Genomic DNA, 16078 nt, shown 5'->3' with positions numbered 1-16078 from the left:
AAACACTTTTGCCCACACTATCTGTTGTTGCTAATGAAATATCAAAATTACCACCAAATGTTATATTTAAGCATTCTCTTTCAGCTTTTTAAAACTAAGCAAGAAAAAAAACAAAACTCTGAAATGGTTCCAAATTGAAAACGAACACAAAACTACCTTTATTTTCCTCTGACAGATTACATTTAAACAACAACAACAAAAATAGACTGCTGACCAGCATTTTATCCATTTCGAAGTACTACCGAGTTAACGCTGAATTAGAAATTAGTTCCGTGTTCTGGATGATTAGTTTTAAAGTTTGGGATGGGCAGTCAAGTTTCTTTGGAGCTCTCCTGAAAAGTCTTTTACTCAGGCACAACCCTTCCTGAGTTTGGCAGAATTGATCTGAAGGCCAAGTGTGTACTGGCTTTGTCCAGTAGCCGTTCTTTTGGGTTTTGAACTCGGGACTTTCAGGCTTGCTACCCAGACACTTGACCACTCAGCCAAGCTTCCATCCCATGTTGGTTTTGTGCCATTTAACTTCCGAGCTTTACTTAATTTTGCTACTTAGGAACAAATCTGGTTAAAATACGGAAGCAAAGGATCGATAGCAATGTAACAAGATCATGGTTGTGTGTGTGAGTGCGTCTGAACGTGTGGCACCTCTTAGCATAACCAACCAACCATCAAAACTCAAGTACTAAATAGCTAACGACCAACGACTACCATGTTGTCCGCATCGGTAACAGATACAGGAGAAACACCAAAAAAAAAAATCTAACTGCAGCCACAAACCAATTCTCAATTCAACCAATCACTTATTAGGCAGAAAAAAAAAAAAACAGGAAAACCAAGAATACTATTCTTTTCTGTACTCAAAATTTCAAAACTACAGTATATAATCCACATTGTATGATAAACAAAAAAGCCTTCAAGCAGCCGGGCGAGGTGGCTCACACCTGTAAATTCTAGCTACTCAGGAGGCTGAGATCGGAGGATCGAGGTTCAAAGCCAGCCCGGGCACTAAAAACGTTGGTGAGACTCATTGCCAATTAACCACTACAACACGGGAAGTGGCATTGTGGCTCAAGGGGTAGGGCGCTATCCTTGAGCTGAAGAGCTCAGGGACAATGCCCGGGCCCAGAGCTCAAGCCCCATGAGTCACACACACACACACACACACAAAGGAAAAACAAAAAACCTTAAAGCGTCATGGCCAACTCTGGACAAACCATCAACCAAATACTGAGCAGAGATTACAGATTGTAAATTACCCGGGGGGGCGGGGGGAGAAAATCAGAAATAATAAGACTCACTTGATGTAATATCTTGCACCTTCAAAGGTGTATGCCTCTTCCCAGCCAGTGGGCAAATCTAAAAAAAAAATAGATAAATAGATTACCATTAGTATTATTTCCATGGAAGAGCAGACTAAGCTTCAGACTGTTTTGTTTTCATGAGCAACTGTTTTCACTCATGTAGGTTTCTAACTTTAAAAAAAAAAAAGTGTACAGACTGGAAAAACATTAGTGGTAGAAAATAAAAAAGACTGCCCGGCACTGGTGGCTCCCGCCTGTCCTCCCAGTGACTCAGGAGGCTGAGATCTGAGGATCGAGGTTCAAAGCCAGCCCGGGCAGGAAAGTCCAGGAGACTCTGATCTCCAGGGAAACCACCAGAAAACCAGACGTGGAGCTGTGGTTCAAGGGGTAGAGCGCCAGCCTGGAGGGAAAGAAGCTCAGGGACAGCGCCTAGGCCCTGAGTTCAAGACCCAGGATTGACCAAATAAATAACTAAATAGGCATGGATGTTTATAGTACAGTAAGCTGGAGTCCAAGCTAATCAAACCAGAGCACTAATAAATAAAAAGAGCCAGGTCCAAACCACATCAGAGGAAAGTGCTTCCCCTCGGCTCAGAGGTGCTGGAGTTGGTGATGAGGGTGGATGGCTTTTTTTCTTTAATAAAACGTGTGATCCACCCGAGGCCTCTCTCTGTCTACAGGCGGCACACCTGACAGGTGCAGGGTGGGGGGTGGGGGAGGCGAACGGATGCCTTAGTCAGAAGAGCCCTGCCCTCCACTAAAACCGGGCCGCCCCTAGCCTGCTCAGCCCGCCTCCTCCCTCCCCTGCTCTTCTTCTATATTTATTTTCCCCTTCAAACGTGGACCACCCTTTTACCCCTTTGCTGAACTCTGGCCTTGGGGTTTAACAGGAGGGTCGGGATGGCTCAGCTGGAGAGTTCTAGACCTCGGGGTGCTCAGAGCAGGCAGCTCGGCTCTTTTCCTCCTGTCCCTCCCCGCAGGGCCCCGGCCTCTCCCGGCCTCTCCCCCCTCCATCCCCAGCCTTGGCAGCCCCAGGCCCTCGGCCTGCCTGGGAACACGTGTTTCATCTCAGACAAACAAGCACCCCGTTTGTAAACAGAGAATGACAAAAGCAAGCCGGCCCCAGCCCCGGGGCCCCTGGATCCCCCAGGCCAGCGCCTGGCCAGCTTCCTCAACCATCTCTGCCGGGCCACCCCTGCAGCGGAGAGGCCCACGGGGAAGGGGCTGGGGGGACCCCGCGATCGCCCTCGGGAGGGCTGAGTACCCCTCGACCTCCCCAGGTCTCTGCACCCCTCGATCCCTCTCCATGTCTGTGCACCCCTCAATCTCTCTCCAGGTCTCTGCACCCCTCGATCCCTCTCCAGGTCTCTGCACCCCTTGACCTCCCCAGGTCTCTGCACCCTCAACTCCTCCCCAGGTCTGTGCACCCCTGGATCCCTCTCCAGGTCTCTGCACCCCTCGACCCCTCCCCAGGTGTGTGCACCCCTCAATCTCTCTCCAGGTCTCTGCACCCCTCGACCTCTCCAGGTCTCTGCACCCCTCGATCTCTCTCCAGGTCTGTGCACCCCTCAATCTCTCTCCAGGTCTCTGCACCCCTCAATCTCTCTCCAGGTCTGTGCACCCCTTGACCTCCTCAGGTCTGTGCACCCCTCGATCCCTCCCCAGGTCTGTACACCCCTCAATCTCTCTCCAGGTCTCTGCACCCCTCGATCCCTCTCCATGTCTGTGCACCCCTCAATCTCTCTCCAGGTCTCTGTACCCCTTGACCTCCTCAGGTCTCTGCACCCCTCCATCTCCCCATGTCTCAGCACCCCTCAATCCCTCTCCAGGTCTCTGAACCCCTTGATCCCTCTCCAGGTCTCTGCACCCCTTGACCTCCCCAAGTCTCTGCACCCTCAACTCCTCCCCAGGTCTGTGCACCCCTGGATCCCTCCCCCGGTCTCTGCACCCCTCGATCCCTCTCCAGGTCTGTGCACCCCTCGACCTCCCCAGGTCTCTGCACCCCTCGACCCATCCCCAGATCTGTGCACCCCTCAATCTCTCTCCAGGTCTCTGCACCCCTCGATCTCTCCCCGGGTCTCTACACCCCTCGATCTCTCCCCGGGTCTCTACACCCCTCGATCTCTCCCCGGGTCTCTGCACCCCTCGATCTCTCCAGGTCTCTGCACCCCTCGATCTCTCCAGGTCTCTGCACCCCTCGATCTCTCCCCGGGTCTCTGCACCCCTCGATCTCTCCCCGGGTCTCTGCACCCCTCGATCTCTCCCCGGGTCTCTGCACCCCTCGATCTCTCCAGGTCTCTGCACCCCTTGATCTCTCCCTGGGTCTCTGCACCCTTCGGCCCCTCCCCGGGTCTGTGCACCCCTCAATCTCTCTCCAGGTCTCTGCACCCCTTGACCTCCTCAGGTCTCTGCACCCCTCGATCTCTCCAGGTCTCTGCACCCCTCGATCTCTCCAGGTCTCTGCACCCCTCGATCTCTCCCCGGGTCTCTGCGCCCCTCGATCTCTCCCCGGGTCTCTGCACCCCTCGATCTCTCCAGGTCTCTGCACCCTCGATCTCTCCCTGGGTCTCTGCGCCCCTCGATCTCTCCAGGTCTCTGCACCCTCGATCTCTCCCTGGGTCTCTGCGCCCCTCGATCTCTCCCCGGGTCTCTGCGCCCCTCGATCTCTCCCCGGGTCTCTGCACCCCTCCATCTCCCCGGGTCTCTGCGCCCCTCGATCTCTCCCTGGGTCTCTGCACCCCTCGATCTCTCCCTGGGTCTCTGCGCCCCTCGATCTCTCCCCGGGTCTCTGCACCCCTCCATCTCCCCGGGTCTCTGCACCCTCGATCTCTCCGGGTCTCTGCGCCCCTCGATCTCTCCGGGTCTCTGCGCCCCTCGATCTCTCCGGGTCTCTGCGCCCCTCGATCTCTCCAGGTCTCTGCACCCCTTGATCTCCCCAGGTCTCTGCACCCCTCGACCCATCCCCAGGTCTCTGCACCCCTCGATCTCTCCCCGGGTCTCTGCGCCCCTCGATCCCTCCCCGGGTCTCTGCACCCCTCGATCTCTCCCCGGGTCTCTGCACCCCTCGATCTCTCCCCGGGTCTCTGCGCCCCTCGATCTCTCCCCGGGTCTCTGCGCCCCTCGATCTCTCCCCGGGTCTCTGCGCCCCTCGATCTCTCCCCGGGTCTCTGCGCCCCTCGATCTCTCCCCGGGTCTCTGCGCCCCTCGATCTCTCCCCGGGTCTCTGCACCCCTCGATCTCTCCCCGGGTCTCTGCGCCCCTCCGCTCCTCCCCCGGCCGCCCCCCGGCGGGCAGGCTGGGCTCCGGCGCAGGCCGCTCCCCGGGTGGGGGACACGCGGCGGGGGTGCGGGGTCCCCGGGCGGCCGGCGGGGGTGGGGGGGAGGGGGAGGGGGGAGGAGGGGGAGCAGCAGCAGCAGCCCCGGCCGCGGGCCCGGCCCCCCTTACCGGTGCTCGGCCGCCGGTGCCCGGTGACCACGGCCTCGCCGGTGAGCGGGTGCAGCCAGGTGGTGCTCTGGGCCTCCTCGCTGCGGGGACACGGGGCGGTGAGCGGGGCCCGGAGCCCGGAACCCGGAGCCGCCCGCGCCGCCCCGCGCCCCCGGCCTCACTTGATGAAGAAGACGCGGCCGCCCCGCGTGATCCCGTACGTCCAGGAGCGGGGCAGCGAGCACAGCCACTCCAGGCTCAGGTCCGCCGCCATGTCTGCGCCGGGGCCGCCGGGGAGGAGCGGGGGAGGAGGAGCAGAGGGAGCGCCGGCCCGCGAGCCCTACCCCCGCCCGCGCCGCCCGCCCTGCCGCCCCGGCCCGCGCCGGCCCGCGTCGCCGCCCCTCGGCATCGCCACCGGGCCGCCGCCCCGCCGCCACCGCCGCCGCCGCGCTCGGGGGATGGGCGACGCCGCCGCGCCGCGCCCGCCCGCCCGCCGCGGGCCACGCCCACCGCAGGCCACGCCCCGCGCCGCCACGCCGTGACCCTCCCCGCGCGTGGCCACGCCCACTCCCGCAAAGCTCCTCCCCCGGCGTCGCCCGGGCCCCGCCCCGCGCGCTGCCACCCCCGTACTCTCCCCGCGCGTGGCCACGCCCACTCTCACTCTGTCCACGCCCCTTCCCACCCCACCCCCCGCCTCCATTCACCGGACGCCCCACCCACATGCTCGCGCCGTCCACCGCCCACCGTTCATGCCCCGCCCACTTCCCGGCCTTCTTCACGCCCCACCCAATCGCAGGCCTCCCTCTCCACGCCCCACCCAATCGCAGGCCTCCCTCTCCACGCCCCGCCCACTGGCGGGCCTTCTTCCGCACGCCCCGCCCACTGGCGGGCCCTCTTCACGCCCCACCCAATCGCAGGCCTCCCTCTCCACGCCCCGCCCACTGGCGGGCCTTCTTCCGCACGCCCCGCCCACTGGCGGGCCCTCTTCACGCCCCACCCAATCGCAGGCCTCCCTCTCCACGCCCCGCCCACTGGCGGGCCTTCTTCCGCACGCCCCGCCCACTGGCGGGCCCTCTTCACGCCCCACCCAATCGCAGGCCTCCCTCCGCACGCCCCGCCCCCCCGCGGCCCTGCCCCCGGCCGCGCACGTCCCCCGGCCGCGCACGTCCCGGGGTCTCCTTTTGTTGGTCGCAGCCGGGGGTTTGACCCCGGGGATCCCCGCCCCGCCGTGGGAGGTGAGCAGGGCGGGCGGGGATCCTGAGCCTCTGCAGGGCCTTGTGGAAGAGCTGCCCTGGGGGAGCGCGCGGCGGGCTTCACCTGCCAGAGCCTGCCCTGCCCGCCGCTTTGCGTCCCCGTGCCTCCCCTCCGCCTCCTCCTCCCCCTCCCCCCTCCTCCTCCCTCCTCCTCCCCCTCCCCCACTCTCCTCCCCCCTCCTCCTCTTCTCCATTCCCCCTCCTCTTCCCCCTCCCCCTCCTCCCTCCTTCTCCCCCTCCCCCCTCCTTCCCTTCCTCCTCCTCCCCCCTCCCCCCTTCCCCCTCCCCCCTGCAGTCCTGGGTGGGGAGGTCGTGCAATATTCCCTTGAAAATAACAGATCTGCATGAAGCAGCCACACTGAGCTGGAGCTGGGGCGGCCCTGTGAAGGGTCCAGAGTTCACCCCTCAGTCCTGGCCAGGAATGGATGAATGAGTGAGTGAGTGAATGTGTGAATGAATGAATGAGTGAATGAGTGCGTGAGTGAATGTGTGAATGAATGAGTGAATGAATGAATGAGTGAGTGAGTGAATGAGTGAGTGAATAAGTGAGTTAATGAGTGAGTGAGTGAATGAGTGAATAAGTGAGTGAATGAGAGTGAATGAATGAATGAGTGATGAATGAGTGAATAAGTGAGTGAATGAGTGAGTGAGTGAATGAGAGAATGAGTGAGTGAGTGAGTGAGTGAATGAGTGAATGAGTGAGTGAGTGAGTGAGAGAATGAGTGAGTCAGTGAATGAATGAGTGAGTGAGTGAATGAATGAGTGAGTGAGTGAATGAGTGAATGAGTGAGTCAGTGAATGAGTGAATGAGTGAGTGAGTGAATGAGTGAGTGAATGAGTGAGTCAGTGAATGAGTGAATGAGTGAGTGAGTGAATGAATAAGTGAGTGAATGAGTGAGTGAGTGAATGAGTGAGTCAGTGAATGAGTGAGTGAGTGAGTGAGTGAATGAGTGAGTCAGTGAATGAATGAGTGAGTGAGTGAGTGAGTGAATGAGTGAGTGAATGAGTGAGTGAGTGAGTGAGTGAGTGGATGAATGAATGATCTGAGGCCTGGTGAGCCTCATTCCAGGGACACACACAGGACTCCACGGGAGGCCGTCGTCCCCTCAGCTCCTCTTATTTCCTCATTTCCCAGCAGTTGTGGATTCCTTCATTATCTCCTTCATTCCCCCCACCCTGGATTCTAATGAGCTGATAATCTTTCAGGCCCTGGCAGGACTTGAAGGCCCAGGGGGGGGCAAAAAAGAGGTGGGGTGGGGGATAAAATGACCTTTGGCCAAAGTTATCTCTAAGCAAGTCAGATGGGCTGGGAGAAAGAAAGGGAAGGGACATTAAAAAAACCAAAGCTGTTTCACCCAGGTCACGTTCTAAAGGCCTTTCCCCTCCTGGGTGGTGAACCAAACAAACAGAATGTGGAGAATCAACCACCTCTGTCATTTTCCTGCCCATCTGCATGCACAGGAGAAAAGCCCGTCACATAGATATATATTTTTTGGTCTTCCCCTTTGCATTCTGCTCTTTCATTTTACTACTTGACATGTTGTCTCTTGCCCGGCCTCTGGAAAATATGACTTTTTTTTTTTTAATTCTTTTTAAATCAATGGACAAAATGAAAAAAATGAAGAGCGGTTCATTTAGTGTGTATGCTAACGTGACCATTCTCAACATCTCTTCCGTATCACCGTGACTTAAGAAACCCAGTCTCTTTGTTTGTTGGGCTGGGGGATTTCAATATTTATGGCATGGTTGAGAACTCTATACATCGACCATCTGCTGCTCTGAGACTTTTTTTTATTATTATTATTAACTCTGCATCTTGATGTTTTACAAGATTTATTCCCACAAGGCATACTTCAAACAAGCAACAGAGAGTGACTTAAAAATCTCTACCGCTCCACAGACCAACTGGAAGCTGAGATCCGAGCAATCTGGTGAGAAACCAGGCAGGAAAAGTCGAAGAGGCTCTTGTCTCGAATTAAGCACCAAAACAAACAAACCAACCTGGAATTGGAGCTGTGGCTTGAGCACAAAAGCTCAGGGCCTCTAGAGTAGCTAGGATTCTAGGCATGCACTTGTATTCCTAGGTAAAATGTATTTTTCTTAGGCTCTTTTAACAATGCCCTGTGCCTCGGTAAGTATATTTTGGTCCAGCTCTGCTGTAGGTTGTCATTGTATATTTGTAGTCATCGGCTTCATTCAGATAGACGCAATTGTGTCTTCTTAGCACTGAATCTCCAACATTTGGTGTTAGCATCAGTTGTTGTTAGTGAATTTAATTTTCTAGCCAGTACCTCGACCTCCCAATGGAATGATTCCCTGTACCGTGTTGGCATTTTTATCACCGTGTATTTTATATTTCCGGACCCAACTCACACCAAAAGTCTTATCCAACTTCTGCCTTTTATAGTGGTTTTTCCATATTTCCATTCTCTCTATTCAATTTCTTATTTCATGAAGTGCCTTTTGGAGGAGACGTATTATGCCTTGGTAACCAGAGCTGCCTCAAAAATGGGACAGAGAGAGAGAGATTTCAAATGTACCAAGCATGCTAGGGCTCACGCCTCTCATCCCAGCTACGCGGGATGCTGAGATCTGAGGATCGTGGTTCAAAGCCAGTCCAGGCAGGAAAGTCCATGAGACTCTTTACCTTCAAGGAACCAGCAAAACAAAGCTAGACATGAAACCGTAGTTCAAGTGGCTAGACTTAAACAACAACATTCTGGGGCAGAGTCCAGGCCCTGAGTTCAAGCCCCAGGACCAGCACCAAGAAGTATAAATAAACTAAACATCGAAAGTTGGGCGCGCCTGTTACCTATGGCCTGTGGCAGAGGTCCAGACGGAGAAATTAGGATGCATCCGAGAGGAAAAGCCGTTCCCAGCATGAACAGGAGATCGCAAAGGAAGACTAGACGTCCTCAGGCAAGCTCCAATGACTTAAATTCCTCCTGCACAACCCTCTAAAAACAAAAAAAAGACAAAGCTTTTTAGCATGGAGACAATGGCCTCAACGCAAGGTTAAATGAAGGTCATTGCGAGGAGTTTGCTCTTGGCACCATACTTTTCTAAATAAATTATTATTATTATTATTATTATTATTATTATTGTAGGCTGTAGGTCTTGAACTCGAGGTCTGGGCTCTATTCATGAGCTTCTTTTGCTCAAGGCTGGTGTTTTAGCACTTTGAGCCGCGATCCTCAGATCTCAGCCTCCTGCACGTGGCAGGCCCAAGCCCTGGCTCCTAGCTAGATGAGGCTAATTTAATTGTTTAGACAACATTGCTTTGTGCCATTCCTAATTTAAAAAAAAAAATTAGACACCTATATGTATTCATATATTTGCTTTAAAAAAAAAACAGTTGCATGCATTTCTGTGCGGAGTTCTATCAATAATAAGCCAAAATAAAGATATCCGTAGTTAATAATAACAGAAAGAGGAAATTGGGGGGGGGATGTCATAGCAATGCACATTTTTACATTACCATAGGCACACGTCTTGTGCACAGTTCATATTCAACAACCTTCAGCAATTGAATGAATCGTGAAATAACAGTGCCCAGCTCTAGGTGAGGACAAAGAGACTTTGTTCTATTTTGGAAGCATCTTTCCTTAAAAACCCAAGGCCCTGTACATTTCAGATTTGCCGGTTGAGTTTTTCGTGTGAAGAAGCATTTGTGCTCGACCTGAGAGCAACGTGGAGAAAGGTCATGAGTAATTAACGGGAGAGTCTGAGATCTGAGGATCTCGGTGCCCAAGGCCTGCCCAGGACAGAAAAAGAATTGACACTCTCCTCTCCAGTTAATCCCCAAAAGGCCTGGGCGCTGTCCCTGAGTTTCTTTAGCTCAAGGCTACCACCACTCAAGGCTCAAGAGCTCAAGGCTCTACCACTTGAGCCACAGCACCACTTCAGGCTTTTTCCGTGTATGTGGTACTGAGGAATCGAACCCGGGGCTTCCTGCATGCTAAGCCAGCACTCCATCGCTAGGCCAGGCTCCCAGCCAATGACTACAAGCCTTTTAGCATTTTCCTGACCCAGTGTCTTTGGTGAAGAGTCTAGGAAAGTCTGGCGAGCCCTTCACCTCTGTGGTGTAATTTGAAGATTGGTTTCTGTCATCAGTCCACTGGCTCGTGCATTATTTGATGTTTGCTGTCACGTACAGACTGTCACTTATTGAATGCTTACACTTGATCTATTGTGCCACTAGGTCTGATTGAAGGTCCTTAGTGAATTTTCTATGCCTTGACCTGAATATTGGAGATACCATCTATTGGTCAATTGATTACCTTTGGCTGAATCCAATGGAAACAATCTGCTTTATTGACTCTCAATCAGATCAGTATATTTTTCCTTTTTGTGCCAGCACTGAGATTTGAATTCTCATGGGGCTTTTCTGCTCAAGGCTGGCGCTCTATCCCTTGAGCCACGCCTCCAACCAACCAACAACAACAACAAAAATCTCTCTCTAGAGAGACACTGCTAATAGTAAAAATAATAAAAAGAACATCCACTTAGTCACGTTTCAAGGAAGGGGCAGATGTGTTTGGATAAAGGAGACCATCTAATAGCTTAGGAATGAAATCAAGATGTCTAACCATCTGTGTTCTGTGGAGTTTTCAGGATCTTACAGTTAGGCCTGTGACTCAGTCCTGTCATCTCAGTTAGACGCCAGGCTGAGATCTGAAGATCGCGGGTTCAAAGCCAGCCCGGGCAGGAAAGTCCAGGAGACTCTGATCTCCAGTGAACCACCAGAAAACCAGACGTGGAGCTGTGATTCAAGGGGTAGAGCGCCCGCCTGGAGTGAAAGAAGTTCAGGGACAGCGGCCAGGCCCTGAGTTCAAGACCCAGGACACACACACACACACACACACACACACACACACACAGCCTTGCAGTTGGATTTCCTCTTTCTTGGTCTATTTTATGACTACCCCTGGCTTCCAAGTTGGATCTTTGGAGAGGACAGAGCCGGTGTTCTGTGAAGGAGGAGGAGACGGGAAGGGAGAAGAGATGGAAGATGGAACAACCGAAATTGTCCCTTACCCCTGTTCAAATAGGCCCCGTGGAAAACACATAATCCTGTTTGTACATGAAAACCGGGCAGAGCTGGGACGGATCCTTCTAAATCACGTGAGTTTTTTGCTTCTTTGTTTGGTGCCAGTCTTGGGACTTGAACTCAGGGCCTGGGTGCTGTCCCTGAGTTAGTTTCTTTAGCTTAAGGCTAGTGTTCTATGACTGGAGCCATAGCTCTACTTCTGGCTTTTCCTTTGTGTGTGTGTGTGTGTGGTTCGTCAGAGAGAAAAGTCTCCCGGACTTTTCTGCCCAGGCTGGCTTCGAACTAGAAGGTTTAAATCGTGGCTCTGTTTCTACTTCGCGTCATGCGTTGGCTGTGAGGGGTTTGGTAGTTTCTTTTATCCATGGTTTCTGCCGAGCAGATGAATTAGGGCTGTCCTAAACTTCCTACCAGGGAGTCATCAAACGAGGTGAGGGATGGGAGCGGGTTAAGTCTCGTTTTCCACACAAGATTCTCGTCCTGACTGCTGCGTGCTGAAAGATTCTTATCAGTCGTGACACCGTCATTTCCACTCTATAAATATTTATAATCACGTGGAGGTCTAACCTATAAAGACAGACCCTGAGATACCTACCACCAATAAGAGCAAATTAAATCTTATTATATATATATATATACATGCACATACAGAATACATGTGTATAGAATCCATGGATCATATGCACTTATATGTGTTCTATACACACATAGATGTATGGATAGAAAACATACCACGGGCTGGGAATGTGGCCTAGTGGTAAAGTGCTTGCCTAGCATACATGAGGTCGTGAGTTCGATTCCCTAGTACCACATACTCAGAAAAAGCTGTAAGCAGAGCTGGGGCTACAGCCTGGAGCCAAAGAAGCTCAGGGGCAGTGCCCAGGCCTTGAGTTCAAGCCCCAGGACTTGGCAAATAAACTAAAAACAGGAAAACCCCAAACGGTACAATCTCATGTGAAGGATGGAGTCCTGCTGTATCCTCCAGGTTCACGTGGAAAGACTTGACCCCATATCTCTCCGTAGGCAGACTCTTCCAGCCTGGCTGACACCACTCTTGGGGTGTGTGTGTGTGTGTGTGTGTGTGTGTGTGTGTGTGTGTGTTTGGGGGGATTTTTGGTGTCGGTCCTGGGTCTTGAACTCAGGGCCCGGGTGCTGTCCCTGAGCTGCTTTCTCTCCAGGCTGGCGCTCTACCCCTTGAACCACAGCTCCACGTCTGGTTTTCTGCTGGTTCCCTGGAGATCAGAGTCTCCTGGACTTTCCTGCCCCGGGGTGGCTTTGAACCCCGATCCTCAGATCTCAGCTTCCTGATTAGTTAAGTTTGGAAGCGTGAGCCACCTGTATCCAGTTAAATCTCCTTTTTGGATATTGACAAAGCTGTATCTATAGCCTCTTTTATTTATTTCTCTTTTTTTTTTAAAAAAAAAAATGCTAACCAGAGGAAGTTTATTTGCCAGTGAAAGGTAATTAGAGAGAAGAGCCCCAAAGAAAAGCCCTCCAGCCTCCTTTGTACAAGTGAGTTTATGTCATTTACTTTTCACTATTTAAAATGCTAGAATCAGCTGAATTCACGTCTGAACCAACCAAATCGGATCTCAAGCCCGTGCTCTTTAAAATTTGGAGCAATTAACATTTTTTTCCTTTTTTTTTTTTTAACAAAGCAAAAATGAGCAGGCCATTTTCCAGGCCCAAATGTACATGAGTTGCTTGTTTACACCAGGGAGATAAACTTTGAAAAAGCAAGATGAACTCTGACCACTTAGACCTAGAGAAGCAGGAAATGAGTTAGGAAAACACACACACACACACACACACACACACACACACACACACACACACACACACACACACACACACACACACACACACAGGGCTGGACCACACTGAAGGACTTAGATTTTATATATATATATTTGGTCAGTTGTGGGGCTTGAACTCTGGCTCTGGGCCTTGTCCCTGAGCTCTTCAGCTAAAGGCTAGTGTTCTAACTCTGGAGCCACAGCTGACCTGGAAATGAAGAGGGCCAGAAGAGACAAGCTGCCTCCTTGGTTATGGAAACCCACGTGTCATAAGCTGCGCCTGGGTTTTAGTGATTATGGTTTTGTTGCTTTGGTTTATTAAACAACGACGACACGTTCAAGTCAGATACTCGTGCCTCCCGCCCGTCACCCCAGCCACTCAGGAAGCTGAGATCTGAGGATCACAGGTTCAAAGCCAGCCCGGGAAGGAAAGTCCAGGAGACTCTGATCTCCAGTGAACCACCAGAAAACCAGACGTGGTGCTGTGGTTCAAGGGGTAGAGCGCCAGCCTGGAGGGAAAGAAGCTCAGGGACAGCGCCCAGGCCCTGAGTTCAAGACCCAGGACTGACCAAGAAGAAGAACATTGGAAGATTATGCATTGAATTTTATGTTATGATTTGCCTAAGAATTAAGTAAGGGGAAGGGGTGGTTTGAGATGGGTGGGTTCAAGCAAGACACGTTGTAGAGGGAGGGGAGTCGGCAGGGAGAAACCTGTGAGAAAACAAGGGAGGGGCCGACATTGTTCAAAAAGAAATATACTCACTACCCGACTTTCGTAACCATAACAACTCTGTACATCACCTTTACAATATCAATTTCTTTTAAAAAAAGACTCATGGTATTCATAAACTGCTCTCTTGAGTGGCAACTCACTTGTACAACTACTTAAAGATAATAAAAAAATATTCCTCCCAAATGAACAGTAGAGGAAAATAAATACCCTTAGGCAGGTAAATGCCTACGGAAAACTCAACAGCTAATGCCCGAAATGTGTATAATTTGCCAAGCAATGTGACCTAACCTTTTCTAAATCAAAGAAGAAAAAAAAAAAGAAACCACAAAAGAATTGAGATTTAGAAGTATGGCAGCAGAGTTGCAAAAGCCTACAAATAAGAAGGAAATAAAAGCCGCATTCATTTTACACAGCTCCTGGATTAGATTTTTTTTTCCCCTCTCATCGTGAATAGCCTGTAGAATTTCGTATCATTAAAAAAAAAAAAAGACAGCCTTTTTTATTTTTACTTGAAAAAATATACTGTGGAAGAGGTTTTAAAGCCTATCGTTATTATTTTTTATTTTCAGTGAATAAAGACTTTTTAATCCAGATGCAAGCCTTTATCTTAAGTTGCATTAATTCCCAATCAGAAATTACGCCTAATAATAGAGCAACCTAGAGCAAAAACTAAATATGGTCAATTGATCACGGGTCCTTCTGAAAAGTTACCCTTTGAAGTTGATTTTACAAGTAACATAGGATTAGAAAGGAAAGGCAAAAAAAAGAAAAACCAATGAAGTTTCTACCGAAACAAGAGACTCACAGATTTTTTTTTTTCCCATCTAGGCTGGCTTTGAACCAGGATCCTCCCATCTCAGCCTCTTGAGTAGCTGGGGTCACAGGAGGGAGTCACTGGTACCTGGTACTAGAAGACATATATAAATATATATATAAATTATTATTTTGTATGCTTCTGGTATTGAACTTGCGAGACTAGCACTCTCCCCCTGGGAGACACACCTCCTGCCCTCTTTCTCTTTAGAATGCCACCTCCAGAGGATGCATTTAACCTGCCAACAGACGGCCCATGCATATTGAAGAGGACAGACAGCCCATTGCCCGATGGGTTTCGCTTGATTACCAAATACCCTCAGCCCGTCTCTGGGGTGGAGCGACTCTCTCGCCCAGGTAGCCATTTAGTGGCATGGAACTTGGATTTGACAGGAGACTCTGATCTCCAGTGAACCACCAGAAAACCAGACATGGCGCCATGGCTCAAGGGGTAGAGCGCCAGCCTGGAGGGAAAGAAGCTCAGGGACAGCACCCAGGCCCTGAGTTCAAGACCCAGGACTGGTACTAAAATGATACGGGGTGGAGAAGGTAGAGAGAGGGAGAGGAAGGGAGGGAGGGAGAGAAGGTGAGGGAGGCAGAGACAGAGATTGATTTACTATCACAAAATACAATGGTTGGCTGTAATCCAGGAAGATTAGACGATAATCACCCTGCAATGAAGCTTATTAAATAGGCTCTGACCCAGGAATGGCTTTCACTGTTGGATCTTGGGGTGAAGCTGAGTCGACCCACGGGAACTCAAAACCAGAACAGAGCCCAGCCCAGTGAGTCACCCAAACGCCCATCTTGTGAAGGAAGGAGGGGGATTTGAAAACCCATGTCAGGAGATAATTTGGCACCTGCCAATGCCCCAACACAGACACCATTAGGTTTGGATGTGGTCAGACCAGTTTTTTCTCCCTCCCCATCCCTCCCTCCCTCCCTATCCCTCCACCCCCAATCTCTGGGTTAGTCCTGTGGGGCTTGAACTCTGGACCTGGGTGCTGTCCCTGAGCTCTTTCCCTCCAGGCTGGCTCTCTACCCCTTGAACCACAGCTCCACGTCTGGTTTTCTGGTGGTTCCCTGGAGATCAGAGTCTCCTGGACTTTCCTGCCCGGGCTGGCTTTGAACCTGTGGTCCTCAAATCTCAGCCTCCTCTTGAGTAGCTGGGATAACAGGTGAGAGCCACTGGTGCCTTGGCTTTCTTTTCTTCTTTTATTTATGTATATATTTTTATTGGATAAAACTTAACGATGGCTATTTTACTGTATTTCTCTCCCATGTGCTTGGTCCTTGTTAACTGAGCAGCTACTTTAAAGAAAAGCAACTGTTTATTGTTGTTACTAAGGGGTTGTGCAAAGGGCCTGTGCTTGCTGTCGAGAGGTCCCACGAAGGCCCTGGGGATAAGAACTTTAATGTATGAATTTTTGGGGGGTGGGGGTGGGGGTGGTGGTGGAGGAGGAAAATCACATTCCAAAGCCTTCTACACCCCGAGTATCGCTTGAGCAAATCAGAAGGCCTCACCTAGAAAGCAAAGCCCTGGACTGTCACCACACCTCTCCAATCGGGTGTCACCAGTTTCAGGGAGGCACTGAACAGAGCAAAAAAGCTGGACATGAGCTACTGATACATTTTTCAGAGGTATTTTCACCCTCTCACCATCACAGTCCAATCCTGTGTGTTCTCAGCCCGGAGTTCTTCTCCCCTGGCCTGGG

General features: G+C 51.5%; 1 protein-coding gene and 1 long non-coding RNA gene across 2 annotated transcripts in view; one reads left to right on the top strand and one right to left on the bottom strand.

Annotated features, from left to right (window-relative positions):
• Positions 1-5058, bottom strand: part of Plekha5 (pleckstrin homology domain containing A5) — a 63946-nt gene extending 58888 nt beyond the window's left edge. The window contains exons 1-3 of the mRNA XM_090324512.1: positions 4904-5058; positions 4743-4822; positions 1296-1353 (exon numbers count right to left, since the gene is read on the bottom strand). Coding sequence (XP_090180638.1) covers positions 1296-1353; positions 4743-4822; positions 4904-4995 — 230 coding nt within the window. The 5' untranslated portion in view covers positions 4996-5058. The remainder of the gene's footprint in view (positions 1-1295; positions 1354-4742; positions 4823-4903) is intronic.
• Positions 5059-5859: 801 nt separating this feature from the next.
• Positions 5860-14496, top strand: LOC150042473 (uncharacterized). Its single transcript, XR_016533615.1, has 3 exons — positions 5860-5956; positions 10914-11098; positions 14379-14496. It is a non-coding gene; the product is annotated as an uncharacterized LOC150042473 (long non-coding RNA).
• The last annotated feature ends 1582 nt before the right edge of the window (positions 14497-16078 follow it).

This window comes from Megascapheus bottae, chromosome 35 (assembly GCF_031878675.1).
Source record: "Megascapheus bottae isolate mThoBot1 chromosome 35, mThoBot2.hap1, whole genome shotgun sequence".
Lineage (NCBI taxonomy): Eukaryota > Metazoa > Chordata > Mammalia > Rodentia > Geomyidae > Megascapheus > Megascapheus bottae.
The sequence above is the reverse complement of the archived record's forward strand: the minus strand, read 5'-3'. Positions and strand labels throughout refer to the sequence as shown.